Source organism: Exophiala viscosa (assembly GCF_022695815.1).
Source record: "Exophiala viscosa unplaced genomic scaffold EDD37scaffold_3, whole genome shotgun sequence".
Classification (NCBI taxonomy): Eukaryota; Fungi; Ascomycota; class Eurotiomycetes; order Chaetothyriales; family Herpotrichiellaceae; genus Exophiala; species Exophiala viscosa.
This window is the reverse complement of record NW_026944355.1, coordinates 1,537,232-1,563,816: the sequence shown is the minus strand read 5'-3', so window position 1 is coordinate 1,563,816 and position 26,585 is coordinate 1,537,232. Positions and strand designations below refer to the sequence as shown.

At 51.2% G+C, this 26,585-nt stretch overlaps 12 protein-coding genes across 12 annotated transcripts; 6 read left to right on the top strand and 6 right to left on the bottom strand.

Moving 5' to 3' along the window:
* The first annotated feature begins 1 nt into the window (after position 1).
* EDD37DRAFT_332227 (glutamate-cysteine ligase regulatory subunit) lies at positions 2–1,389 on the top strand. The gene has a single exon (XM_062811590.1). The coding sequence runs from the start codon at positions 437–439 to the stop codon at positions 1,352–1,354; it is 918 nt and encodes a 305-aa protein (XP_062672038.1). The 5' UTR covers positions 2–436; the 3' UTR covers positions 1,355–1,389.
* On the bottom strand, positions 1,390–2,475 carry EDD37DRAFT_332212 (TP53 regulating kinase). The gene has a single exon (XM_062811589.1). It carries the CDS (start codon positions 2,367–2,369, stop codon positions 1,425–1,427), a length of 945 nt encoding a protein of 314 aa, XP_062672037.1. The 5' UTR covers positions 2,370–2,475; the 3' UTR covers positions 1,390–1,424.
* Positions 2,476–2,831: 356 nt separating this feature from the next.
* On the top strand, positions 2,832–3,903 carry EDD37DRAFT_679405 (heterokaryon incompatibility protein-domain-containing protein; the record flags this gene model as incomplete). The annotated part of the gene is made up of 2 exons (XM_062819684.1): positions 2,832–3,044; positions 3,065–3,903. The coding sequence occupies 2 exons, from the start codon at positions 2,832–2,834 to the stop codon at positions 3,686–3,688; spliced, it is 837 nt and encodes a 278-aa protein (XP_062672036.1). The 3' UTR covers positions 3,689–3,903.
* Positions 3,904–4,622: 719 nt separating this feature from the next.
* EDD37DRAFT_332013 (general substrate transporter) lies at positions 4,623–6,629 on the bottom strand. Its single transcript, XM_062811586.1, has 2 exons — positions 6,270–6,629; positions 4,623–6,172 (listed from the first exon to the last, which is right to left on the bottom strand). The coding sequence occupies exons 1-2, from the start codon at positions 6,444–6,446 to the stop codon at positions 4,769–4,771; spliced, it is 1,581 nt and encodes a 526-aa protein (XP_062672035.1). The 5' UTR covers positions 6,447–6,629; the 3' UTR covers positions 4,623–4,768.
* Positions 6,630–7,103: 474 nt separating this feature from the next.
* Positions 7,104–9,021, bottom strand: EDD37DRAFT_648591 (uncharacterized protein; the record flags this gene model as incomplete). Its single annotated transcript, XM_062818035.1, has 2 exons — positions 7,104–8,893; positions 8,949–9,021. 2 exons carry the CDS (start codon positions 9,019–9,021, stop codon positions 7,104–7,106), a joined length of 1,863 nt encoding a protein of 620 aa, XP_062672034.1.
* Positions 9,022–9,161: 140 nt separating this feature from the next.
* EDD37DRAFT_626488 (translation initiation factor eIF-2 alpha subunit) lies at positions 9,162–10,889 on the bottom strand. The gene is made up of 2 exons (XM_062816309.1): positions 10,550–10,889; positions 9,162–10,487 (listed from the first exon to the last, which is right to left on the bottom strand). The coding sequence occupies exons 1-2, from the start codon at positions 10,640–10,642 to the stop codon at positions 9,636–9,638; spliced, it is 945 nt and encodes a 314-aa protein (XP_062672033.1). The 5' UTR covers positions 10,643–10,889; the 3' UTR covers positions 9,162–9,635.
* On the top strand, positions 10,802–13,989 carry EDD37DRAFT_332024 (SulP family sulfate permease). Its single transcript, XM_062811587.1, has 2 exons — positions 10,802–13,748; positions 13,837–13,989. The coding sequence occupies exon 1, from the start codon at positions 11,125–11,127 to the stop codon at positions 13,657–13,659; it is 2,535 nt and encodes an 844-aa protein (XP_062672032.1). The 5' UTR covers positions 10,802–11,124; the 3' UTR covers positions 13,660–13,748; positions 13,837–13,989.
* EDD37DRAFT_332145 (uncharacterized protein) lies at positions 13,851–14,787 on the top strand. Its single transcript, XM_062811588.1, has 6 exons — positions 13,851–13,884; positions 13,944–14,034; positions 14,099–14,235; positions 14,316–14,456; positions 14,561–14,619; positions 14,689–14,787. The coding sequence occupies exons 2-5, from the start codon at positions 14,012–14,014 to the stop codon at positions 14,575–14,577; spliced, it is 318 nt and encodes a 105-aa protein (XP_062672031.1). The 5' UTR covers positions 13,851–13,884; positions 13,944–14,011; the 3' UTR covers positions 14,578–14,619; positions 14,689–14,787.
* Positions 14,788–15,155: 368 nt separating this feature from the next.
* On the bottom strand, positions 15,156–16,948 carry EDD37DRAFT_332005 (uncharacterized protein). The gene has a single exon (XM_062811585.1). The coding sequence runs from the start codon at positions 16,676–16,678 to the stop codon at positions 15,434–15,436; it is 1,245 nt and encodes a 414-aa protein (XP_062672030.1). The 5' UTR covers positions 16,679–16,948; the 3' UTR covers positions 15,156–15,433.
* A 96-nt stretch (positions 16,949–17,044) lies between these two features.
* Positions 17,045–21,486, bottom strand: EDD37DRAFT_626478 (cation transporting ATPase). The gene is made up of 2 exons (XM_062816308.1): positions 21,316–21,486; positions 17,045–21,264 (listed from the first exon to the last, which is right to left on the bottom strand). The coding sequence occupies exons 1-2, from the start codon at positions 21,327–21,329 to the stop codon at positions 17,313–17,315; spliced, it is 3,966 nt and encodes a 1,321-aa protein (XP_062672029.1). The 5' UTR covers positions 21,330–21,486; the 3' UTR covers positions 17,045–17,312.
* Positions 21,487–21,524: 38 nt separating this feature from the next.
* On the top strand, positions 21,525–24,280 carry EDD37DRAFT_626476 (glutaminyl-tRNA synthetase). Its single transcript, XM_062816307.1, has 2 exons — positions 21,525–21,587; positions 21,655–24,280. The coding sequence occupies exon 2, from the start codon at positions 21,878–21,880 to the stop codon at positions 23,801–23,803; it is 1,926 nt and encodes a 641-aa protein (XP_062672028.1). The 5' UTR covers positions 21,525–21,587; positions 21,655–21,877; the 3' UTR covers positions 23,804–24,280.
* EDD37DRAFT_331864 (uncharacterized protein) lies at positions 24,058–26,484 on the top strand. Its single transcript, XM_062811582.1, has 2 exons — positions 24,058–25,356; positions 25,409–26,484. Exons 1-2 carry the CDS (start codon positions 24,144–24,146, stop codon positions 26,311–26,313), a joined length of 2,118 nt encoding a protein of 705 aa, XP_062672027.1. The 5' UTR covers positions 24,058–24,143; the 3' UTR covers positions 26,314–26,484.
* Positions 26,485–26,585: the final 101 nt, after the last annotated feature.

The following is a 26,585-nucleotide window of genomic DNA, read 5'->3' as shown; positions in this document are numbered from 1 at the left end:
ATCGGCAGACACCTCGTGTCTCTGTTCTTCAAGCCGGTAGGAAATACCCTCGCTTGATATCGACCACATACAAAGTACTCGTCAGACAATACACCCTTACCTCTTGAAACTGTCAAGATGAGACACTTATGAGCGAGGTCACACGAGAAGTGCCATACCGACCCATGCATACCACTCCACGCGACCTGCCAGTGCCCCTCCGTCCAACCATCGCATCTTGGAACCATTGAAAGATATACCTCTGCATATACAACATATCAGCTTGAAAAAGGCACTCTTTAGCCTAACGTAGCGATCTCTGAACCACAATCTATTAAATTGGCCGATAGAGCATCTCCGCCAAAATGAAGTTAATACTATCCACATCGTACGTATTACTGCGTTGGCCAGCATTGTTCTTGAGCCCGATCTAACTCTATGCTTGCGCAGGAATATAATGTCCTCTGGACAGCCAATTGTCCGAAGACCGCTGTTCTCAAAGTCCAATATCGAACTCATCAATTCCTTGCGATCGAATTTCGCCTCGTTCCAGCACCATTCCTCCGGCATCGCGAGTTCGCAAAGACTCGACTATAGCCAATGGACTACACAGGAGGACGACAGTCTTTACGTCCCGACGTGGCAGCCGACACCGCTCTCGGAGCCCCGCGACTCATACGATGTCACAGTCAAGCTCTTCTTTCTTCCGGGCATTCCGAGTTCAAGAAGATGCAAACACACCCGTGAAGCAATCGATTTGGTGCTAAAAGAGTTGGGGATTGGGAGTGTAGACCTCCTTATTGTCAGCTATCCTGGTGTGACTTTCGACGCCGACGATGAGGAGGACGTGTCGGCCGATGAGGATGAAAGCGCCGACAGCGATGAGTCGGAAGGTCTGGATGCCCAAGTGAGAACATGGCGAGTCCTGGAATCTTTGCATGACCAAGGTGTCATATCGCAATTGGGCGTTTCCGAATTCAGCTCCCAGCGCCTCAGCAAGTTCCTACCAGAGGTACAGGTGCGGCCGACGGTGGACCAGATCAACGTCAAGGACTGTTGTGTTGTGCCCAAGTCGCTGATCATGTATGCGAAGGAGAACAAGATTGAGTTGCTCACTCATGCAGACTGCATGGACATCCTACCACCTGGAACGACCAGAGAACTGCTTGGGCCCGGCAGGGATGGAGCGGGGATACTTGCCGCCAATGCTGAGGTTCGGCCAGAAGAGCCCGGCTTGAAAGGAGATATCGAACCACAATGGGTGGTGAAATACACTGCCGTCGTCAAGAATCGAGGCGTGATCGAGAACAAGGGATATTTCGCCCTCGCTCAGCTTGGCAGCTGCATCGAGGAGAAGCCCGTTGCCAGTGCGTGAGCATGGCCGTTATCGCTTGAAAGTTGACCTTTAGCATGGTGTTGGATACGTGAAACGTTGCATCGTCTTTTCAACCAATCATACTCCGCTTCCTTCCTCTCAATCTGACGTCTTCGAGCCGTTTCAGCACGACATTGGCACCCTTGTAACTCCCTCGGTAACCGTCTTGGCTCTGCAGCACTTCAGCGTCAAACCAACCCTCCTGCCTCGGGTGTGTCGATCCGAACGCCCGCTCCAGGACGTATAAATCCACAGCGCGGTCCTCGTCTTGTATTGACTGTGTCGCCAGCCCAAAATCAATGAGCACGATTTCGCCATCAAGATCTGGCGGCGACGAATGCTCTTCGTGTGTCGTAGCCTCGCCGTCCGTAATGCCGCCGGACCCATTCTGCATGTGACCGTCTTTGAAAGGTCGAACAAGAACATTACTGCTCGTCAAATCGCCATGGACCACGCTGCCCTTGTTGTGCATGGCCCCGACCGCCTTCCCAATCCTGCGCAGCAACTTCTTGATCTCGTCTTCCTGGCGTGCCAATTCTTCAGGTGTCACGTTCTTACCCGTATTCTTGTACCACCCATCCCACTGTCTCAATAGGTCTTTGACGCTGCGCCCCTCGATCCACTCCATCAGAAGCCAAGCGCCGCCACCATGGGATCCGCGCTGCTCCTCGCCTAGTGCCTTGACTTTGCGCGCCGAATCCCACTCAAGGCTCAGCACGGCGGGGACATGGACCTCGTTGCTAGGGTCACCTGCGAGGGCAGAGAGTTTGACCAGGATCCTGGCCTCGGCGAGGACGCGCTGCTTGGTCAAGCGAGCGTCGAGGGTGGGGTGACGGTAGGGTTTGCTTGGTCGGGCTTTGAGCGCGGCTGGGTTCGAAGGAGTGAGGAAGTGTGTGCGGTATAGTAGTGCCTCAGCGCCTTGGGCAATGAGTTCTGGCGGTGGGACGGTGTTGGTAAATGGTGCGGGAAGAAAAGGCTCGTCTTCCCGCTGTGAAGTGCTCGTTGGCACAGTCATGATAAGGCTACCACAATCGAGCCTGAGCAGTCGCCCGAGAGAGGTCGAATAAATTCTCGAGTCGTTCCAGGCCAATGCTGCTTGACTCTCCTCAAGGCTTGTAATAGTTATAAGATATCAGTGCATCAGTATTGGAAAACTGCGGAGTGCGGAGCAGTCAGGCTAGGAATTCTGAGTCATGTAGACGAGGCTGAGGAGGACGCTTGAATCATGATCACACCTCCTCAGTGACCACTGTCCGTCTACCTACCTAATTGAGAAAGCAAATAGACCTACTCTCCGTACCTAGGTACATTCCAGTCTGTAATGGCTATTATCACTGTCAACAGCACTTTCACGACATTACATATTCACCCATGCGTGCCGCCTAGGGTCAGGCCTCTCCTTGCTGGCGCCTAGCTCGGGCTTTGTCCTCTCTGTCAAACTCCCCCGTGGTAAAATTCATTTCTGGCTGCTTACAAAATGACACCGACAAATGGTATCGAGTATGGAGCAGTGCGCCCGTCTTCCACCCGTGTATTTGATCTCCTTCCCGGTTACAGATCGGCGCCTATCCGCTGTCGTTTTCGCCACATCGACCTCGATGACCCTCCTCCGTATGAGGCCATAGCGTACGTTTGCGGAGACCCGAGTGCCATGGTTCCAATCAGATGTGATGACTTCAAACTAGTTAACGTCTATTATAACTTGTTCAGGCGCTTCGTCAATTTCGATTTACTGATACGCGACGCACGCTCTGGGCAGACTGCATTTGCATCAATCAGAGAGATGTAGAGGAACGAAGCTGGCAAGTCTTACTTGCGGGCGATATCTACTCTAAAGCCTCCCAAGTCTTGATATGGCTTGGAGATGAAGATATGGAGACCGAAATAGCCGTTAGCGACATGAACCTGATCCAGCGCCAGATATGGCCTCGACGCAGACAATTGGAAGAGTACGAGGAGAAATCCATCTTCTTCCGCACAGACGATCAAGCAGTGACCACTCTGTTCTTCACTCACGATTGCCTTGTACATGTTTTATGGTTCCCATGGCAGTGTATTGCATTTGAGGATGCTTGGGTACCTGAGTTTATAGTACGAAGAATCTATTCTCTCTCAAAGTCTTTCAATATACCTCATGCCACGGATACTAGAATGGTCAATTCTACATTGTATGTTTCATCTAGATCTACCCACTTCCCTCGATCGATCGGAACCTTCTCCACTCCCTCTAACGTCACCTGCCCTCAGCATTACCTTTCATCACGCCTCTATGTACAAAGACCTCCAAAGCTTATGGTTGATGATCAAGCCATCTTCTGCGAATCCACCTTATAAGCTTCATAAAGCAACAAGCCTTCTATGGCGCAACAAAGTATCCCCAAGACAAGGCATCGTCTCGCAAGAAGGTCGCTTTCATCGTCAACTCGGCCTGAGTAGGCTCCGTTACGTTGAGTTGACAAATCTCCGGATACGTGCCAGCAGGGGCCGTCTTGTTGGCGATGAGCGCCGCGTACGTGTCCAGTGGACAGGACTGGCCAGGTCCAGATTTGCACGAAGGTACAGCTGTAATAGAAAAGTCAGCTCTGCTGGTGAACGCAATAGATGGAGCACGACTTACAGTAGACGACATCATTGAGGACGAAGGAGCAACCATGGTGAAAATGTGGTGAGCGGAATTGTTTACAAGAGACCGTCAATGCTAGGTGTAGCTGCGACGTTGCCCTTTTATAGATCCTGCGTCTCCCTCACATGGCTTGACCGTGGTCCAGGAGTCTGGTTGCCCACGTGGGATAGCGAGTACCATCACTGATCCTTGTCAGGCATCAACAACCTGTGGGCCACTAGGACGGTCTATCGATGGACGTTCCTGGGCTATCATGGAAGTATACCTATGTTGTTCTCCACGGCTAAAGCAAACGACCTACAAGGTGGAAAGCAAGGCTGCGGATCAGAATTGCCGTTTTGGGGCTGCTGGTGTTGAACATTCTCCAGCGTTGATGTTGCTAGCGGTACATGTGCTTGTTGACGTGCCTTTACTGGACGGGATAATTTCGGGCAAGATGTACGAGTATCATAGTACTCCGTATATCCCGTCAGTACTCACCGAGGGACGTCATCCCTAATGGTACATCATATAATGTATTCTCAAAGAGACCTACGCAGACATCAAACGACCTAAAAACCGACCCTAGATGCATTGCTGGAGCGGGCTGTCCAAAGATAAGATGTGATATGGGAACGTTCCTCCTCCTCACGACAACCGTTTCAGCCTGCAGTTCCGTACTGCTCTAGCCTTCCCCTTCTTGTACTCGACATTGTCAACCGTCCTCATCTCACCGGGCCAGGTCAAAGCATTGCCCCTTCCCATTCGGCCGTACTCAAAATCCAACAGTCGAAAGACGGGAGCGATCTAACCTACTTCACCTCCCTATAAAGAGTATCCTCGACATGCACCGCACCACCCTTCGCGGCCACCGGCACCGCTTCGCGCTCGGCATCAACCGCCACATGCTCCGTAACATACTGACTGAACTTCCAAGTCGGCACCCTATTCTCAAACAACTCATCAAGTTGCTCCAGACTCCGTCCCTTAGTCTCCGGCACGAAAAAGAAGATCCAAAGCGTCAGTATAGCATTACTCCCACCCCAAATGTATCCATACTTTGGACCCCAGTTCAGTGAATCCGGATTGATAAAGTAAGGCGTGCAAAATTGACATAGCCAGCCGAACACAAAGTTAGACCCTGCGGCGACACCAACTGTGGTAGCACGCAGTCGTTGTGATGGCACTTCCGCCGCCACGGCCCAGAGCACGGGACCCTGGCCGACGCCGTAGAACCAGGTGTACACGATACTGATCCCCACCAAAGCTTTGCCAGCAGAATCAGACCCGACAGTCGACTTCGTGTAGACGATGGCCATGGCGAGCATGAAGATCGTCGAGGCGATGGACGTGCTGAGCAGCAAGAACCGCCGAGAAAGGTAGCGCATGGCGGGAAAGGAAGCCATGTTTGCAGTCAGCGTCAACGCAAGACCGACCATGACCCAGATGAAGGGCGAGCCGATGCGGGCTTGGACATAGAAGTACACGCTGTAGCCTGATATGAAGGTAATACCGGTCGCGGTCTGGCCGACAGCAGCACCCAGAGAAATCAGGGTACGACGCAGATCCGGACCGCGGATCATGTCGCGCAGATGGACACCGTTGTGTAACTCCTGTTCGGCCAGCCAGGTACTCTTGATATCAGCGACTTCCGCGGCAATGCGTGCTTGATCGGTAATGCCGCGCGTCTTGCGGATCGAGTTAGCTGCCTTGTCATCTTGTCCACGGGAGATGTAGTAGCGTGGAGTGTCGGGCAAGAAGATGATGAAGACACTGATGAACGCTGGGATAATGTACATGACCCCCAGTGGAATTTCGTACGACTTGCGTTGAAGATATACATCAGTGTAGTTATCGACGAGAATGCCGAACAGGGCACCGAGCGAGATCTGAAACACCACCATGCCGACGATAGAGCCGCGTAAATGAGCTGGAGACACCTCACTCATATACGTCACTGAGTATGGGATGAAGAAGCCGTTTGACAGACCGAGGAGTAGACGACCGGCATAGAGAGCTCCTGTGTGTTTGGAGGCGATTTGGATAGAGATAGCGATGACACCAATAAGGCATGCTATCCATAGCCCAGTACGACGACTGATGCGGTCACCGATGGAGTAGACGAAGATGGAGGCAGCAAGACCACCAACGTTCATAAGGCTCTGGATCAGGCGTTGGACTGAGGTGCTGATGTTGTATCCGATAGTCGTAGCAGGCTATAGAAGATTGTAATTTAGTGCTTGTTGTCACCCAAATATAAGACAGCACTGCAGTCAGGGAGAAGAGGATTGGCGATAGGTAGGGCTCTCTTACATCTGGATAGCCGTAGACGCGCAGAAACCCAGGCATGCTCTGGAATCCAGAGACAGCCGCCGAATCGTATCCATACTGGAATTGGGCAAACGCGATACAAAGACAGATGGCAATAATTCGCTTCTCCTCCCAGATAGTAGTGAGGCGTGGTCTGGCGACAGGCGTTCCTTCTTCCATATTGACGGACCTTCTGACTAGGTGTCAAAGATCCAGGTATCTTCATACCATATGAAGTCGTGGTGAGACTGCATGGCCCCTATATTTAATGGAAAGCCGAGCATTCTTCAGTGGGTAAAGAGCTGAGTTCGCTGGCTCATGTCCATGGTTCACACGACTCCTCAACTTCGGCAACAACATCTTTTGATTTACAGTTTGGCCTCTCGTGCTTGCTCAACTGCCGAACAGTACGAGCAGACGAGCAGTCCTACAAAAGGTCAGAATTTGTGGGGAAGTGTTTTCTTGCGGAGATATTTGCGGGGTGGCTGCTCAGGGCCAACGGCGCAGCGTCGCCTCCACTTCCCGGCCTGGGGGCTCAAGGTACTGTATGCATGAAATAACATTGGCTCTTGGTACAGTACATCCCTTGGTGTGCTCCTATACAGGCAAAACTGACTTTGGAGGTCTCTGCTCGGCAATTGCTCCTGGACGCTTTAGGACAATGCAATCGCTGACTTTTGCCAAATCAGAGAAAGGGACCCATGGTGGGCAGAGATTGTTTTCGCTGAGCAGTCTTGACTCCCAACGGACCTGGCAAGGGGCATTATCGACTTATGGCATCGCCCTCCATTAACATTATCACGCCTGAACTCCAACACGGCAGCATAGACCGATGCTTTATTTGTCTCCCGGTTCGACGCTCATCCCCCGTATCATGTCTCGTAGTTCGTTGATCTGCGCCTTGAGCTCTCTGATCTCAACCACATCTGCGTCCACCTCAACAACAGGCTTGGTCGATTGCACTTTCTTGCCCCAACCTTCACTTTCGAAATCGACCTCGCCCTGAAGCTCTTCCCATTCTTCGATGGTGTCGTCGTCTTCCTCGCCTCTCTTGCGATTGTCTCGGACCGAGTGCGCCTCCCGAGCTTCTACGGCTGCTGTGATGAGCAGAAGAGGAGAGTATATGAAACCCATGACGTAGTTGTTCAACCTCTCGTAACGAGCCGAGTCCATCCACCATTCAAACGGTATGATCAGACAGAATAGCTCGATCAGGTTCAATGGCGCAATGAAGACATTCTCATCAGGCGCCCGTACAAACTGAAGAGTTTTCTGTGCAAACATGGCCATGTACTCGTCAATTGCATTGTCGGTAATGTCTTCATAGGCGGAGTTGTAAAGAGCGATAAGAATGTTGAGCAAGATGACCATGACGACAAACGTGAAGATGTAGTACAGAATCAAGCCGAACGGATGAGCGTAGTTGTCGAAGCCTTCAAAATCTGGCGACTGCATGATCGCATTGGCCATGGAAGTAACAATAAATGTGGTGATTGATGCAGTGCCTTCCACCTGGTTCAGACCGATAAATGCTTGCAGGAAGCCGACGCAGACAACGATCAGCAGTAAGAAGAAGATGAGGGACTCCCTCATCATGACCTTCAGAACGACCAGCATGGCGCCGAAGAACCGGAAAGTATCAAGATAAAGCATGAGCCGCATCCAGAACATGGGAGCACAGACACAGAATATATGGTACCCAAGTCGATTTAGGGCGACTCGCTTTTCGTCATGCTCGTCTGGTGAGTGTGCCAAAGCTATCACTCGGATGACGAAAGATGCTGTGAGCAAAGCGTATAGGCAGTTGTTGAATGCGTTCCAGAACCCAAAATAGTAGATGCCAACCTTCCAGAGCTTCGCAATCTCATCACAGATAAAGCCAAAGGTCATAACATAAAGAATGCCTTCGACCACGTCCAGATCGCCATCTTCGTTGATTGTGTTGACTGCACCAGTGAAGAGACCCAAGTATATCAGCGAAATCGAGATTTGGGCCACATTCTGATAGAGAGGTGTCCGCATACGGTCTGGGTTGAGATGGGCCCAATAGTTGGTGTTGTCCCGTTCCTGATAGTAGCAGAAGTTGCCAGGTGCCTTGTCATCTTGTTGAATCCACCCCCGCCAGAGGTATTTGATACATTTTTGGTAACCAGACGAGCCTATGACCGTCAGGCAGTGCAGATCGACGGCCCTCTCGATGACGTTTGCGGGCGCGGTTTCTTCATCTTTCCGGAGGACGGAATATCTTTGCAGGAGAACCTTCTGCATGAGGTATTCTTGATCCTCCTCGTCCTCGATAATACGCTTAGCAATGATCTCGCAAGCAACTGCCCGAACATCGTGAAGATCAGCATCCCAGAGTTCAAGGGCAGCCTGACGTGTGAACCATCGCTTGCACACCAACAGACAGTATACGACACATGCTGCGTAGTCTTTGCCTCCAGCCTCTTTCGCTGTCTCGACGACCTTCTGTGTTATGATCCCACTATTTGCAGCTTCGACTTTTTCTTGGGGGAGTTCGATTGGAATCACTTCTTCGATCTGGTATTTAAGGCGCAGAGCGACCTTCGTGACTTCCTTCGCCGGGAAAGCTGAATCAGGAATTTCATCTCTGTTGGTCGGAAGCACTGATCGATGTCAATATTGGTTGTAATGCAGTAGAAAAGGCTCATAGAAGCTCACATCTCCGCATCTCATCTTGAATATGGCGCGAGTCGCGCTCACTCCGGCCGAACAATCGCGACCATTTTACCATGATGACGTAGTCTGGACACTTGACACTTGGAGAGCTTTCAGCTTTCTGATACCACCTCCTGCACAATGAGAAATGTCGAAGTATTCGAAGAAGTAAAACGAGAGACTTTCGATGCGACGACAAACTGCACACCAAGACACTAAGAACGCCGAGAAAATGAGACCTTATCGAAAATTGTGCTTTTGACGTTAATGGAGTCCTGAAAATCAGGTTCTCAAGCCCCCGCATTACGACATGACCAACTTGGCATAAGGCTTGTCCCGGTTCCTTTCTAGGCTCAAGATCCTTAAACAGTCCCCTGTCAATCCCAGCCTTGTTGGTGATCTATCAAAATGATCTGAGCAAGGTTTGTATCCTCAGACGTTGTGAGCAGTGACCATGCAAGCGCCGTATTATGCAGGCATCGAAGTCATCCGAACCCAGGACGAGCGTGAGTTCTCCCTGGCAGAACCCCATCCCGCATGCTGCTGGACCTCTTGTCCTTGTGAAGGTGTTTGTCGCCGGAAGCAGGATACCAGGCTTTAGCGATCTCGTCCACAAATCCTGTGCTTTTACTTCTTGCGGTCCTCCTTTTTGCCAGGGATTCATGGTCATCGTCAAATCGACATAGATGCTCATGCGATTTCTGGTGCTTCGTCACTTTCACTGATATCTTCATCACCACTCACTTCCTCATTCTCCTTCGCTCTCTTGTCCATCAATGCCTGCAGTTCTGCATCATCATGTTCTGTCACAGCCTTAGGAGCCATCTTGACCACACAACCACCACCGGCTCCCTTGATCGTCTCCTCAATGTCTTTGATAGCCTGTTCCAGTAATTGAATGCCCAATCCTTTGTCGAGGCATTGACTGGTCAGGACATAGTGAGGTGGAGAAACTAGCTTGACCTTGACCTGTGTCTCCGGGGTGTTTTTGGCTTCTGCTTTTCTGAGGGCATCCTTTACAGCGTCGATTCCATCATACTTGAAGCACGTTACTTCAACGTCGGCACGGACCTTCGTAGGATGAGGCGTCAGCTTCTTGCTGATGTATGATATCAGCTCCTCCTTGACAACATCGTTGGGGAACGTAGCATCGTTCCAAACGTCCGGGTTTGTGATAGACAGCTTGAAAGCGTCGTTGGCGTGACCATACTTCTTGTTTAGCGGCCAACCGATCTGTTCATACAATTGCAGTATGGGTGTTTTCGTCTTTTCAGCCACATGTCGCATGATGGAGTGGACTGATTTGCTCTTGTTGTAACGTTCTTCGCAGCGGACAATGTCTTCGGCGGAGACTCTTCGCTTCGACAAGTCGATATAACCCTTCTCCTTGTCCACACGTAGCACAACCACTACTTCATTCCGGCCAATTCTGATGAGCTTTTGTATTGACCTTATACGTCGTCGAGAAAGTTCTGAGAGGAGAATCATGCCATCGATATTGTCATATTCTAGCAGCTTGACGTAGGCGCCCATTTCTGCTATCTTTTCGCCACGTATTAGCCTTCTTTCCCATAGACGCGGTAAGATTGTAGACCGGTACTCACCTGCTTCACATTCACCATCACGAAACTTTCGATTTCTGGGTATTTTTCTTCATAGAAGCGACAGTTGGTCAAGGAATCTGCGTCGGTCGACATGATGGGGACTGTTGAGTGCTTCGCGCACGGGTAACCTGAGTATGCTGGTGATTGAGTCTTCTCAGGGCCGCACAATGGATGAATGCCACCAAACTAAACTCATGCCGCTCGCTATTGGTCTCATGTGCGGCGAACTGCCTGCGCCGGAACTTTTTAGACGCCAAGAGCGATCCGAAGAACCAAACGCCGCTATAAGCGTGGCAGACGATGTCACCTCCGCGGTGCAAAACGTCCATGCCTCACAATGTCAACTTCTGCTTAATGATTGGAGAGAGTGTGCACAGTCAATTCTCAGACTACACAACACACTTCCTCCCTGGGCTACCACTTTTTGATTTTATGCTATGACATATGTGCTCGGGACTAGTATTTCTGCGCCAGTAGCTGCTGTGCAGTATCTATTTAAATCCACACGCTTCGATATGGAACTGCGGTAACATAGAAACATTTCTCAAAGCCATACGCCGTCAAACCTGACCAGCATGGCGGACAATTCATCCTCCTCCTCGCAGGGCCCAAGTCCCCCGACTTCCCCCCGACGTCCTAGCTTCCCAAATGCTCGCAATTCATCACAGCACGCACCGGCAAACCCAAGCCGACTGCGAGAGACTACAATCATGTCTCCAGATGAACGCATGGCTAGGTCAAAATCCAATGAAAACTACCTACCAAAGAGTGACGAGAACCTCCTCCCGCCAGCCCTTGACCCAGGCTCAACGAAACCTATTGTCGCGGAACCAGAATCTTTGTTGGATAATGAAGGTGAAGACAATACCATTCAGGGACAGATCGAGGAGCCGTCCACAGAAGAGGTGAATGCCAAAACTAGGCTGTTAGGGGATTACCATCATAACCGCATATGTGGAATGAAAGACTGTAACCATGGTACTTTTTCTCCGAGAGCTCCTTCGCTGTCAAGCGATCGGGACAGTCTCTACAATACTCCTCGATCCTTTGGTGGAGAATATCCAGGTGCTACTGGAGAAGACGGCGACCCAACCTACCCTGCTCGCGGAATACTTGGTGACTCTGTGACCGATATGTTCGCCGGAAGCAAGAGTTTGAGCACTACTCAGTGGCTTGCCAGGAAACATGGTATCAAAAGTAGAAAATGGATGTATTTCTCCTACTACTTCCCATTTGTCAAATGGGTCCGCCAATATCGATGGAAGTGGTTGCAAGGGGACCTGGTCGCCGCTCTAACCATGGCGTCGTTTTACATCCCAATGTCTCTGTCTTATGCCGCCAATTTAGGTCATATACCGCCCGTCAACGGCCTGTACTCCTTTGTCTTCAATCCTTTGATATACGCCTTTCTGGGCAGCTCACCGCAGATGGTTGTGGGGCCGGAAGCTGCAGGATCACTGCTGGTTGGCCAGGTTGTCAGAACTTGTATAGACCAGGGTCATTCTGGGGACCATGATGCTGTACGCAATGCCCAGATTGCTGGCGTTGTCACAGCTATCGCCGGAGCCGTGATCTTCGTTGCGGGACTTTGCCGGCTCGGGTTTCTGGACAGCGTCCTAAGTCGACCTTTCCTCCGAGGTTTCATCAGTGCTATTGGCTTCGTCATCCTGGTTGACCAGCTGATTCCTGAACTTGGCCTTCAAGCAGCGGCCCAGGAAGCCGGAGAAATCGCTCACGGTAGCAGTGCTCAGAAGTTGGTATTCTTGGCAAGAAATGTGCGGAAGTCGCATGGCCTAACAAGTGCTGTGTCTGGGGCAAGCTTTGTTATCATTATGCTGTTCCGGTCACTCAAGCGCAGACTTCAGCCTCGCTATCCCTCGGTTGCGTACTTCCCGGATCGCTTTCTGGTGGTCGTGCTCTCAGCTGTTTTCGCATGGGCGTTCGCGTGGAACAAACAAGGTGTTGAGATACTTGGCGACGTCAAGTCCACGGGAAGATCTGCGATCCCCTTCCACTGGCGATTGCAGTTCAGCCACATGAAGCATATCGATACTGCTCTAAGCACATCATTCCTCATCGCGCTGCTGGGCTTTTTCGAATCCTCTGTGGCTGCCAAGAGCTTGGGTGAGGGCACTCACGGCCTACGTGGCATGGTTCTGAGTCCCAACCGAGAGCTAGTGGCGCTCGGTGCCGCGAACATGGTTGGAGGCTGCTTTATGGCTTTACCAGCTTTTGGTGGGTATGGTAGAAGCAAGGTCAACGCCTCAACTGGCGGAACCACCCCTATGAGCAGCATACTCCTCAGCACCATTACGCTGATATGCGTTCTGTTCCTGCTACCATATTTTTACTATATACCAAAAGGTGTACTCTCGGCCATGATATCAGTTGTGGCATACTCACTCATCGAAGAGGCCCCTCACGACATCAAGTTCTTTCTCAAGATTCATGGCTGGACGGAGTTGTTCTTGATGACAGCCATCTTCTTGGCCACTGTATTTTATTCTTTGTCGATGGGGATTGCATTGGGTATCGGACTTTCTCTCCTACAACTGATCAGGCATGCCACCAAGCCACGAATCCAAATCCTCGGGAAAGTGCCAGGGACTGCGAACCAGTTTGAGAATGCGGAGCTTACGCCAGAACACATCGAGTATATCGAAGGATGTCTCATCGTCAAAATACCAGAGCCACTGACTTTCGCCAACACTGGAGAGTTGAAGACAAGGTTACGCAGGCTCGAACAATACGGTACAAACAAGGCTCATCCGTCGTTACCACGTGTTAGACATGAGGACAACAACAGGAACATCATTTTTGATGTGCATGGTGTTACGAAAATTGACGGGTCTGGAACGCAGGTGCTGGCGGAACTCGTGGAGGACTATGTTAAAAGAGGGATTCGGGTCATTTTCTGCCGTCTCCCTCGCCGACGAAGCAAGGTATTTTTCGCTTTTGAGCGCAGCGGTATTGTAGAATTATGTGGTGGTGAGAGACACTTTGTGGGCAGTGTCGAGGAAGCACTGCAATTGTCGGAAGCAGAGGATCTCGAGCAGTACTTTGACGCACGGATGAACGGTCACGACTCATCGCGCGATACGCAGTGGTAGTGAAGAGATGACTATACGAGACCAACATAGTTTTTGTCAAATATCCGCGTTCACTTCTCCCGCAATACATATCCTCCTTGCTAACGCTGGTATGGCCACCTTTTCGTTGACAATGCTCCTGATCCTCGCCTGTGTGGCAATTCGTGGACAATGTGCCATTCACTTACCGCTGTACAGAAGAGGAGAACGTTTGTCTACACACAAGTCAGCGAACTTGACATCACTGTCAGCTATCCTCGCAGACGCTGAGGCTCAGGATGCACGTACTTACCGTGAAGTCGAAGGCAATCGACTGGTGCGCAGCTGGCGGTCTGATGAGACGAAAGACGAGAATGATCCCTATCTGATCAACATGGCTGGCGGGGCGGGTCGATGGTAAGGATGAGCCTCTCTTACCCGACAGCAATGAGCTTGAAATGAAGCTGAGTGTATCTCGCAGGTACACAGAACTTCATGTCGGCGATCCGCTCCAGATCCTCGAAGTCGATATCGACATGTTAAGCCCGGACTTCTACACCGTCATGACGACCAGTGGGAGGGGCTCGAGATACGACACATTCGCATCGAAAACTCATGGTACGTTAATGCGAGACGTCCATCCCTACCGTACCCAGCGGTCAGACCAAACCACTTGCTGACCTCTTTTCCGTCGTTAGGCCACAGTGACGAGCATGTCCACCCCATATGTCGCCGCCCCAGCGATGAGTTCATGCTTCCCGGTCTCAACAACGCCATCCGCCTTGACTTTCCTATCTGTACTCCATCCAAGGCATCGCGCCAAACGCTCGCAAACTCAGGTACGGTTCTTGGTCTCTCGCCTCACAAGTCTCTCGCGCGGCTGTCCTCGCAACCGCTCTTATCACAATTACTGGACAAGAACATCGTGGCTGATAATGTGTGGTCCGTCACTCTCCTTGACGCGGACACCGGTGTTCTCAGTCTGGGAGGTACGATTGCCAGGCAAGTCGAAGAAGCCAAGATCAGAGGAGAGATTGAGCTCAAGCATTTTGGGGACCCGGTTGCGAATAGCCCATGGGTCACGCAGCAGGTCGAGCAGCAGATGAGTCTCGCCATGCCCAATGATACTCCCTGGGATCATCACTTTAAATGGACGAATGTGCAGGGCGCGGCTGGATGGTGGACCGTGTTGATGAAAGGCGTGTGGATCAATGGGGCGAAGGTATGCAACTCCCTGGCTGTGGAAGAGGAAAGGAGATGAGACTGAAGCGTTTCTGCCATTGTAGGTCCTCAAGAATCAGCCTGTCGTCATGGACATCAATGCCCCGTTCATTCTCGCACCGCCCGTTGCAGCGCAACGTTACTACGACTCGATAGGCGGGACGAAGAGGCTCGAGGCGCCTTATGACATGTTCTTCGCGTTTCCATGTCTCAACCGTGTGAACATAGCCTTTGAGATCGGGGCCTGGAATTTTCCTGTTATGCATGGTGAAGGGACGAGGGAAGATGCGCTTTACGGTCCTGCCGGCGGGACATTCAGTCTGGGGAAATTGAGTGACGGGACGGGATATTGTGTTGGCGCTGTCGTGGAGACGAGTATGGGTCTTCGGAAGAAGTGGTCAAAGAGTGGCATGAAGAATATGTGGGTTCTTGGAGAGCCGTTCTTCAGAGGACTCGGTGTGGCATTTGACATTGAGAATGGAAGGGTTGGTGTGAGGACGTATTGAGCGTCTTGCTCGCTACAGTCCATCTGTGAGATATGATACCAAGCGCTGGCCAGTATCCATTACTATCTTAAGATGACTTGAAGGTAGTTTTAGTCCTTCAATTGACTGACTTTGGGCAAGATGCCCTCTTTCTCCAACTCCGCGAACGTTTCGTCAAACGCAGTCCAAGTATCTTTATATCCTGTCCAGCCTAGACTTCTGGCCTTACTCATGCTCACCACACACGAAAATTTCCTTCCTAGCAAGAACGTCAGGAATCCCCACGTGGCCTTCTCCCACGTCTGTTGATCGAGGCCAGCTTTGTCACGAATCTCCTCCCACTTCTTCACCACCTCCGGGCGTTTCGCCCACTTAGTCGTATCGATCTGCTGGTGGATAACGCTGTGCTTGCCCTCAAATTCGTCCTTGAGCCCAATCTTCTCGGCATATTCAGTTAACGGCATCGGCGTGGGCAGCTCCGTATGCGCCGCTTCATAGTCCTTGTAACTTCCGTCATCACCACCGGGAAACATGTTCGGTGGGATCTTCGCGCCGTATCGTGCCGCCAGCTGGGGCCACAGGTTCTGCCAGCTCTCGGTATCGCCGTTGACGACGTTAAAACCCTGATTCCCTGCCTTGGGCTCCAGCGCGGCCCAAAGACAAAATTCGGCGTGAAGATTCGCGGATGTCCAGTTATTGAAGCCCAGGTAGTTCGTTTTGCTGCCTGGGAACGGCAGCTCGTGGTCCGGCAACGCCGCGGATATGCTGGCGTACAAGCCCAGCGCGGTGGCCAGGTTCATGAAGTTGGCTTTCGCTACGCCGATGACATCTTGAGGGTATGTGACGACCCATGACCATTTGTTGTCGTCCTTTTTAGCGGCGTCGGCCAGAATGTGCTGCTGCGTGTAGTAGAAGTTGGGCGGCCACGGGTCTCCTTCGAGCCAAGTGTCTGTCTCGTGCATTGGCTGCTTCGCACGGCCGAGGTGTACGCCGTACTGTTTCAGGCCGTTTACCAGGATCAGCCGTTTGAGGTGTTTGATAGTGCCAGTGTGGTGCAGCGCCTCGATGAAGTTCTGGAGCATGGCGCCATTGACTTTCGCGGCTTCGCTCTCGTCATCCCGCGCGAGGTACGCGCAGAAGAAGACATAATCTGCATCCACGTCCTTGAGGTCTTCTGTCATTGTGTGCGCTGAGGATTGCAAGTCGATTGTTGCGTGCTTGAGTTTAGGGTTCGGGGTGGGTTGTTGAGAGCGTGACATGGTTGTTACCTTGGTCCATTCTGGTGCTTTGAGCAGATGGTCGACGACGGCCCGTCCAGTGATCCCCGTAGCACCGGTCACGATTGCTGTCGGCATAGTGTTCTGTTGTCTGTTGCTGTCGTGTGGTCGTCGTCGCCGCTGTGCGTACTGTGAGCTGATATAGTATTTCCAGCTTTGGATGGTCTTCGTATGATGCTTTCAAAGTAAGAACTTGACGCAATGACGCCGAGGACGGCGAGTATATATTTGGCAGAGTCTACAATAACTTGCTCACTCGTTCTATGATTCTAGTTGATCACTGTGGTTGATTGTTATTAACATGACGTCTAACCATCACTTTTTAACGTCATGCTGGGGAACACTTCCGGACTCTTCTCCCGTGTCATGAAGTAGCTATATGGAGCATGAAGGCCAACCAAAAAGGTAAAATAGACCGAAGGTGATTGATTGGATGCTGTTTCTTGGAGATCTCCGAAGCCAGGAAGAGCATTACCCGTGGGAAGTGCCAAAAGGTGTCGATCCTGTTGAATGCACAGAGTATGACAAGGCTGACCTTGGTATGGGGTAAAGCAACGCGAAGAGACATCACAGTGACCAACCGAAGTGGTAGGAAGGATCCGAGGTCGATATTGTAACCTTGTTGTTATTGCGAACGCCGTCTAATATTGTCTATATAAGGTGTGAGAGTCTGGTGATGAATACACTTAGAGTGTTCCTCCGGTCGCAACCACTATTTCTTCATTGGCTCTGGTGGTGCGGTACTGTCGGCCACTCCACGCTTTCTTTCAATCTCCAGAATTCGCTCTTGCTCTGCCTTGTTAGCCAGTTCCTGCTTTCTCTTTTCGTCCCTGGCGACCTGATCAGGTCTCTTGATCGCGATGTCCTTGGGTCTGAAGTCGCTGAACATGTTCTTGAAGATTTGTTCCACCACCCAACATCCACAGTAATCCACAACCATGAGTGTTGTCAAGGTCCACTTGAAGTCGCGCGTGAAAGGTACCAGCCGCAGCCTCTCATTAAGCTCAGGGAGGAACTCAGTGCTACCTGCAAAGGCCACGAATGAGCAAGCAAGAAGTCCCCAGTACATGCCACGGTTTTCGCGAATGCTTTCACGGAAAGGTCGGCCTTGGTAGTTGATGGCAAAGGTGGAAACTTGCTGGATGAGCTGCATCAGGTAGACTGCACTGTTGAGCAGACTCGGTTCGAATTCACCTTCCAAGTCGACTTCGTCAGACGGAGGAACAATGGAGTAGACGACCCGGGAAAGGTAAATGAGAGTGGTGCAATGGATAGCGAATTGACCGAGGACCGATCCCAGAATGTACATATTCAGGATATTGGGTTGTGGACGCTCTTTTGACAACGCCTCGACAGGCTTCGCGCGAGAGACTGAAAGAAAGCAGACTGACATCAGCATACCACTGATCGTGACTTGCCCATCACCGAACTTGATGCCTGCGAGGTAAATCACCGAGAGACTGTAGGCACTGATCAAGCAGTTCAGAGCAAGGATCTTGTACATCTGAATGGTGGCGACCAATGTGCACCGCCCTTGTCGGATGATGTTCGGAATAGCCACGACATTGGCCAGTTTGCTGGTAAATGGTGCAGCAACTGAAGCGTCACCGAGCTTGATTGTAGGAGGCTCATGTTCATCGAGCTCATTTTCCATCATGGAAGAGGTGAACTTGTCAGCCCAGCCTGCCGCCTTCTGCTGTGCTTCAGCTTGTCGTCGTTCTTTGGCTGTCATGTTTGCATTTGACTGCTGAATAGCTTGAGCTCCCGGTGAAGTAATTGTCTCAATGGCTCCATTTTCGGCGTTGCCGTTCTCCAGTGAAATACCCTTCTTCTCGGCAATAGCCCTTACTGCTTTCTCATGGTGAGGGTTGCTGGGACCTGGCGGGTATAGGTGAGCGATACCAGGCGGAACAGGCGGTGCAGGTTGATTGAACCGCTTCATCAGTTGGACCTGCTTCTCATAAATTTCCTTCATCTTGGTGGTTCTGAAATGTTCGCCGATCTTGGTAAGATCGTCCGGAGAACCATTCAGCAGAGCAACACCAATGTGCGCTTGTTTCAGTGCGCCAACATCGTTGGTCCCGTCACCAGCCATCAGAGTCGTATATCCCATGTCTTTCAGTCCAATGAGGATCTCCTCTTTCTGCTTCGGCGATACTCTTGCATATACCCAGGTGTGTCTCAACAAGGTTTTGAAGGTTGCCCGCCCGCTGTATTTGGCAAGCGCATACCCTGTAAGGCAAAGATCTTTTGTTTCCAGGATCTGAGGATCGATGTCCGCGGACGGGTCGACGGGGATACTGGTCTTTTCGTCGACGCTACGCCAGACAAGTTTCGTGCCCGATGCATCGTGTTCTGGTGCGTCTAGGATCAAACAATCTCGGTCCACAATCTCGACTTGTCTCGCAACATGCACGGCAGTCAAAGGGTTGTCTCCAGTGATCATCACGACACGATGACTGCTCTCATTCAGCATCTGGACCGCCCTGATCGCATCCTCCTTCAGCGGAGTCTGCAAGACCAAGAAGCCAGCGAACGTGAGATCGCATTCCACCTCTTCACGCTTGAGATCGTTGATGCGTTTTTGACCAATCTCAGCATCTTTTTGGACGTATTTGTAACCAAGTGCCAGCACGCGAGCACCGTTCCTCGTGAAGAATTTGAAGGTCTCCTCATATTTGGGCGGGATGTCCGCCAACATCTTTTGGATCGTTTCCGGAGCACCTTTCACACCAACGAAAGTCCCCTTGCCTTTTCGTCCAGTCTTGGAATCTGTCATCGTTACCGTGGCCACAGAGCTTTGGCGCTTGAGAGCAGATGAGAATTGAAAGCGTCGTTTAATCTGGACTATGTGAGACGCACCAGCAGTCGAGACAGCTTTCTTGGATTTTGGAGGGGGATTACTTGATAAAGTGTCGTTGTCGCCCAAACTCCAATTGAGGGCTGTCAAGGTAGCCTTCTCCATAGGATCACCGACAATATCACCCTCGTCGAGTTTGACAAGGGCGTGGGCGGTGGCCAGAACGAGAGTGGTGTATACGCCACAATCTGGAACCTTGGTGATTGTGGAGTGGGCGCCATCTGATTCAATTTGGGTGTTCGACTTGCCCAAGTTTAGGCCGGCGATACCCTCTACGACCAAATCTTCACCGGTCAATGTACCAGTCTTGTCGAAGCAAGCAACATCGACCCGACCTGCAAAAGGGATCCGGAAGGGCTCTGTGCAGAAAATCGCAAATTTGCTAAGAGCCGCAAGACTGGTGTTGACAGCGAGAGACAATTCCATGGGCAGCTCAGGCGGCACAACGCTAGTGACAATCAAGATGCAGTCGAGCAGCAACTTAGATCGTTTCCGGTTATTCTTCACACCTTCTTGCCAGACATACCCGGACGCTGCCAAAGCAAAGACCAGCAGGAACAAGATGAACCATAGAGCTTCAGCATTGTTCGCCGAGACACGTTCGGTAGAGTAAATCATGGTGCGGACAAGGCTTCCCTGGTTCGTCTCGAATCCAGTCTTCAAAACAACAGCCATGGCTCCGTTGTCCGGGGGTGAACGAACTCCTGAATTTACTGTTGGACCGGTGTCGGCAGCGTCCGCGCTGGCTGCGGGATGCGTGATTTGGAGCACCTTGGTTCCTCCCCAGAGTAGTGCGTTCTTGTCCAAGCCTTCAGGCTCGATTGCCGCGTCACCCGGACGCAGCATCACCGACTCTTTCAGAAGTGGCGTACTTTCACCAGATAACATCGCTTCGTTGACAATAGCAGTACCTTCAATCAGCAGCATATCGCAGGCGACGCCAGAATCCTCCCCAGTCCTACCGACTGATACCAGATCACCCGGCAGCAGCTTGTCACTTTTAATTTCATTCCATTTGTTTTCGCGGTACACCCAGATGTCATATGGCTTGATGCTCATTCCTCTGAACTCGTTCAGTGTGCGCTGTCGTTGCCATACAACGGTGCTTTCAAAGGCTACCAGCATGAATAGAGTGAAAAGGGAGTAGTACCAGTAGTCGTCAAGTAACCAGAGGCCGACACAGAAGATTTGGAAGATGAAGAATGGTGCAACAGCGTGCTCCTTCCACAATTCCGTGAACGTGGGAACAGGAATGTCAAATGTGTTGTCTCCATAGTGCTTGTGGGTGGTCTCAATCTCAGCTGTAGACCTGAGACCTTTGGACAATTGGAAGTCTCGAAGGAGTGGTTTTTCCTCCGCATCGAGAGGAAAGGTCAGCGTGGCGAATGCGCCTTTCTCTTGAGAATAGTCGAACCGTCTCTTTTGGAATAGAAAGAAGATCCTTCCGTCCGCTCCCTTCTCAAGCTTGCAGATGGCTGGGGATCCCGAATTCACCACAGGTATGACCTTTATCAAACGCGCTTCTTCCACTTTCTTCGCTTTGGTCGTTGTGAATGTGGTGTCTAGGTTGACATTCCATTTGGTAGATAGCCAGGCCAATGACTGAAGCGTAATGATGGTAGCCATCCACAGGAAGGTCCATTCCTGGCCGTCGATGTATTCGTCGTAGAGATCCTCATTGAAATAGAGGGCCAAGAATATGGGCCATAGTATCGTGAAAGGCCAGACATAAGCCTTTAGGTAGATGGGTAGGGGATTGTGAAGACTTGCGCCTTGGATTTGGTCGTTATCCACGAGTTTAGATCTGCATGGATGATTAGGGAGTATTTCACGGACGGACTGGTGGTAGACTCACGCTTTTTGCGCCATGGCGAGCAGGCGAGCGTCAACCAAGAGCTCGACGGTCCAAATTGAACTGCGCAGAGATATCTATCTCCAGTCGTGGCGCGGTTAACCTTGAACAGGGTGTCCTTGGGAAAAAGTTGGAGCAAGCAATTTAGTGACATCGCCAGGCAGTATCTCGGACGAATGCAGCCCGCTAAAGTCAGCTGCGAGCCGCCACGAGGCTTGCCCGCCACAATGGCAGCTGCCACAGTCGCGCCACGGAGCATGAGGCTTGGCAAGTTTGTCAGTCAGCCTGGGGAGCCAATTCTTCATTTGATAACGGTTGACTCATTTTCATGCTTACACCTAGAACGCACAGAAAAACTTATACTACCGAAGCTGAAGAGACACCCATTTGGTCAAGCACCCCGACGTCTATCAGCGGAGCGTGCAAGTCAGAGTCGTTGTTGGTGGCGCCATCACAACCAAAGTTAACGCTTTCAATCATCTCACGTGCCATCGACCTAGATCTCGGAACAAGATCCAGTCTGGGGGCTTGAGAGCCATCCGCCTCACCCTGAGTGGCATTTCCGATGACAGAAACCACGGACGCAAGCAAGAGCTTGCCAGAGCGCTTGAAGGAGACTGTCGAGAATGTAGTTGCAGAAAAGAAAGCGAAGAAGGAAAAGGCACCAAAGCAGCCCAAACCACCTAAAGAACCAAAACCACCTGCCGCAAAAGCCGCCAAACCCGCCAAAGCTGCGAATGCGGCACCTTCAGCACCGGCAGACCCAGATGCTATGTTCAAGGAAGGATGGTTAGCAGCTGTGAGGAAAGAAAGACCTATGGATGAGCCAGTCGTCACTCGATTTCCACCCGAGCCTAACGGTTACCTCCACATTGGCCACAGCAAAGCCATCGCCATCAACTTTGGCTTTGCAAGATTCCATGGCGGTAAATGCAATCTACGATTCGATGACACCAATCCGGAAGCCGAAGAAGAGGTCTATTTCACTGCTATCAAAGACATCGTGAGATGGCTAGGCTTTGATCCGGCATTGATTACGCATTCCAGCGACTTCTTCGACGAACTGTACGAGTTGGCGGAGAAGCTGATTACTTTGGACGGTGCTTATATCTGTCACTGTACGGACGATGAGCTCAAAGACCAGAGAGGAGGGACAGATCCAAAGAAGAAGCACGAAAGATATGCCTGTCGGCATAGGGATCGGCCAACCGAAGAATCTCTGGCAGAATTCCGAGCAATGAGAGATGGCAAGTACAAGCCAAGAGAAGCATTTCTACGCATGAAGCAGGACATTACCGATGGCAATCCGCAAATGTGGGATCTTGTTGCATACCGCATCCTGGAAAAGCCTCATCATCGGACCGGTGACAAGTGGAGAATCTATCCCACATACGACTTCACTCATTGCTTATGCGATAGCTTCGAAGGCATCACCCACTCCTTGTGTACCACAGAATTCATCCTATCACGTGTGTCATACGAATGGCTGAACAACAAGGTCGACGTACCACACAAACCGATGCAGCGAGAGTACGGACGACTTAACATAACCGGCACTGTGTTGTCAAAACGAAAGATCAAGAAATTGGTGGACGACAAAATCGTCGGCGGGTGGGATGATCCAAGACTGTATACTCTTGTCGCCTTGCGGAGACGAGGCATTCCTCCCGGTGCGATTCTGTCCTTCGTTAGCGAACTTGGAGTCACCACAGCAACAATCAACATCCAAATCGTGCGTTTCGAGCAATCTGTTCGCAAATATCTCGAAATGACGGTCCCGCGTCTCATGGTTGTCCTCGATCCTGTACCTGTCATCATCGAGGACCTACCAGACGACTATCATGAAGAAATTGAGAACGCTTTTGGCCCCAAGGACGTGGATATGGGAACACACAAGCTGCCATTCACGAAAAAGGTTTACATTGAGCGGGATGATTTCAGAGAAGTGGACAGCAAGGACTTCTTCAGAATGGCGCCGGGCAAGCCTGTGGGTCTCTTGAAGGTCCCATATCCTGTCATAGCAACAAGCTTCAAGAAGGACGAGACGACAGGCTTAGTCACAGAGATCTATGCGAGATATGACAAACCACCGGAGGGCGAGAAGATCAAGAAGCCAAAAGCATACATACACTGGGTGGCCGATGCACCTGAACACGGTTCTCCGATCAAATGTGAAGTTCATGTCTTCAACCCGCTCTTCAAATCCGAGAACCCCGATGCAGTGGAGCCGAGCTTCCTGTCCGATCTACGCGAGGACAGTCTAAAGGTCTACCCTAATGCTATGGCTGAAGTCGGCTTGAAAGAAATCATGGAAAGAGCACCATGGCCGGAGGAGGCAGGTGAGAAGAAGGACAAATCCGGATATGAGTCGGTCAGGTTCCAGGCAATGAGGATGGGTTATTTCTGCGTGGACAAGGACACGGATGAAACGTCGGGCAAGATCATATTGAATCGAATCGTCAGCTTGAAGGAGGATGCGGGAAAGGCATGACGGGAAAGCCACAGGGATGGCTCTGTTGACCTTTGGGGTTGAACGTGATCCGCGTGATATTGTTAGGGTCGTCTGTGACTGTGTAGCGCTCGTACTTAGCGGTCTGTCCTTTTTCTAGGCTGGAAAGACACCCCTGGTCTGACTCGCAGAGTACAATAGGAATATTGTTTCAGGCGTTGTTTGGCACGGGAAATGACTAAGCGCCTTATCGATCATTATCGGTGCCACTGGCACTTTCCGACGACTCCCCTCCAACTTCGTGGCTCCATCATTTACCGCCTGCAGCATTGCACACAACACTTCGACTCGTCCGACTTGATGGAAGCCAGAGTCGAGCGCAATGTCCAAGCGCACTATCGGCGGTGGAAGAGTACTAGGAAGCGGTAGAACTCTAGGACCCCCCATCCCACCGCCGAAGCCAACTTCACCTCTCCCCACTCATGTACTCTCCCCTTCTACGTCCAGCCTATCCTTGAATACCTCAGAGAGCGGAGCCTCAACACCTCTTTCTTCCGATCCTCAAGACATCGCCGCTCGAGTCTCGCTCGATCATGGCACTCCAGATCTATCTGTTGCAGCGGCGGCTGCTGGAGACCGCTTGGTCTGCCCAATATGCAACGAGGAAATGGTGACACTGTTACAATTGAACCGACATCTAGATGACGCACATAAGGAAATAGAAGAGGAACAGCAAGATGAAGTCAAAGATTGGTTCAAACAGCAAATGGTCAAGGCAAAGAAGTTCCAACCGCTTGCAGTCTTGAATCAGAAACTCAAGGGTTTAGATGTTTTCGAGTCGAATCATGACATGTCTCGAAGTAGCACTCCAACCCCTAGACGAGAATCTGTTGCAAGAGAAGTGCGAGATGCTGCCCCGGCTACACCACCGAAGCCGGCGTCAACTGTCATTGACCCAGAAGATATCATCACCAAGCAACATTGGCAGAAGAGGACAGGCTATGATGTATGCTCGGATCCAGCATGTGGGAAGAGACTTGGTGGCACTTCAACCGGTATCGTCAATTGTCGACATTGTGGTAAACTCTTCTGTGACGAGCATACGATGTACCAGATGAAGTTGTCGAGATCCGCACAGCACGAACCCGTACGAGGCATGTGGTACAGGGTTTGTGAAACCTGCTACAAAAGTCGTGATGGATACATGGACAGGCATGGTCTCGAACGAGACCAGATGAGCGCTTTTGAGAGTGTAAGGCGAAGCAAACTAAGTCAGAAAGAGATGGAGGTTTCTCGTCTGGAGAAAAGGCTCTCAAGACTGACACAGCTGCTTGCGAATCCCCCAGAAGAGGTTGTCCAGCCAGCTACTAACAAGAGATGGTCATTGAATTGGACTCAGACCGACCCTCGCAAGGTACTGGAGCAGAGTATCGTGGCATGGCAAGATGACGCGGGAGTTCCACGCTGTCCGTATTGTCAGCAGGATTTCTCTCAGTACACGTTTCGGCGGCATCACTGCCGAACATGTGGCAAAGTTGTCTGCGGCGATCCAGTGACGGGCTGCTCAACCGTTGTCGGCCTCAGTGTTGCAACTAGTACGTCTTCTCTTCTTCTATACCGTTTATCCATACTGATTCTTCGTGACAGCTAACAAACGCCTCTCCACCACAGAAAAGCCACCTCCGAATAATACGGTTTCACTTGATATTCGGCTCTGCAAGGAATGCAATCATACCATATTCTCGGGTCGGGACTTCCAAGCTTCATTGACATCTCCTGCAATTGAAGCCTTCACACGATCTTACAGCAACCTGCTGCAATTTGAACGTGGCATTCGTCTTCTGTTGCCAAAGTTCCAGAAACTGCTGCAAGCCCTCCAGGATCCTGACCATCCGCCATCATCCACCCAAATCTCCGATGCTGCACGAACACGTAAACGACTTATGGACTCATTTACGCAGTACGATACGGCAGCACGACGCATTAGAGACCTACCCAGTCAGTTACCAACCCAGCTAAAACTGCAAAAGGCGATCTATCAGAATGCAACACAATTCCTGCATCTGCACATGCTCCCTTTAAAGTCACTTCCCAAAGTTTTGAAGCATGCTACGCCACACGGCAATAGTAGCACCCCCAAGCTGGATCCGAACAATCCTCGCTCGTCCCTGGCCGTCCTCAACAATAGTCACATGCGGCATGACAGCTCATCTAACATGTCCGTTGCAAGTTTTGCATCTTCCCGGGTTAGCGAGCTCGAAGCCGAAGAGAAATCGCTACGGGAGCGTCTCATTGTCCTCGAAGAGCAGAAGTTCATGGTGCAAGAAATGATTGCTGACGCCAATCGAAGGCGCAAATTTGACGAGGTGGCAGCTTTGGCCGGTAATGTCGAAGACCTCAGTACTGAGATTGACAGTGTCCAGAAGATGGTTGACAATCTGCGTGGTGAGTTCGAAGGCGTTTATACTGGGGGCGGTGGTCTGGGTAGTGGCGTCAATAGTCCAGTAAGAAGGCCGTCGGATATGGGCACCAGTTTGGGAAAGATCACCTAACCCCGGAATTACGACCCTGCGGGGCCCTTGAGGCCTATTGAGGCTGATATCTGAACAACACGAGAAGCCGAGGCCGATTATGGAATTGCTGGGACAGCGGAATAGTGGCCGCCCACCACGGAAACCGGCACTGTTCTTCACTATGGCACCATCAACCTCAAACTTCATCCACCACATAAACGCACGACGAAGTCCATCCCTCCGGGCAAAGGCGCTTTGTGTAGACACATACGCTTCCGACATGCCACAGCATTGTAGCACTTTTATCCTTC

Excerpts from the sequence above, each read along its gene's own strand:
- EDD37DRAFT_332227 (XM_062811590.1), top strand. The coding sequence starts at position 437 with ATGTCCTCTGGACAGCCAATTGTCCGAAGACCGCTGTTCTCAAAGTCC.
- EDD37DRAFT_332212 (XM_062811589.1), bottom strand. The coding sequence starts at position 2,369 with ATGACTGTGCCAACGAGCACTTCACAGCGGGAAGACGAGCCTTTTCTT.
- EDD37DRAFT_332013 (XM_062811586.1), bottom strand. The coding sequence starts at position 6,446 with ATGGAAGAAGGAACGCCTGTCGCCAGACCACGCCTCACTACTATCTGG. Across the intron at positions 6,173-6,269 it reads GCGTCTACGGCTATCCAGAT|CCTGCTACGACTATCGGATA; the intron begins GTAAGAGAGCCC and ends AATCTTCTATAG.
- EDD37DRAFT_626488 (XM_062816309.1), bottom strand. The coding sequence starts at position 10,642 with ATGTCGACCGACGCAGATTCCTTGACCAACTGTCGCTTCTATGAAGAA. Across the intron at positions 10,488-10,549 it reads TGATGGTGAATGTGAAGCAG|ATAGCAGAAATGGGCGCCTA; the intron begins GTGAGTACCGGT and ends CGTGGCGAAAAG.
- EDD37DRAFT_332024 (XM_062811587.1), top strand. The coding sequence starts at position 11,125 with ATGGCGGACAATTCATCCTCCTCCTCGCAGGGCCCAAGTCCCCCGACT.
- EDD37DRAFT_332145 (XM_062811588.1), top strand. The coding sequence starts at position 14,012 with ATGGCTGGCGGGGCGGGTCGATG. Across the intron at positions 14,035-14,098 it reads GCTGGCGGGGCGGGTCGATG|GTACACAGAACTTCATGTCG; the intron begins GTAAGGATGAGC and ends TGTATCTCGCAG. Across the intron at positions 14,236-14,315 it reads ATTCGCATCGAAAACTCATG|GCCACAGTGACGAGCATGTC; the intron begins GTACGTTAATGC and ends TTCCGTCGTTAG.
- EDD37DRAFT_332005 (XM_062811585.1), bottom strand. The coding sequence starts at position 16,678 with ATGCCGACAGCAATCGTGACCGGTGCTACGGGGATCACTGGACGGGCC.
- EDD37DRAFT_626476 (XM_062816307.1), top strand. The coding sequence starts at position 21,878 with ATGACAGAAACCACGGACGCAAGCAAGAGCTTGCCAGAGCGCTTGAAG.
- EDD37DRAFT_331864 (XM_062811582.1), top strand. The coding sequence starts at position 24,144 with ATGTCCAAGCGCACTATCGGCGGTGGAAGAGTACTAGGAAGCGGTAGA. Across the intron at positions 25,357-25,408 it reads CGGCCTCAGTGTTGCAACTA|CTAACAAACGCCTCTCCACC; the intron begins GTACGTCTTCTC and ends TCTTCGTGACAG.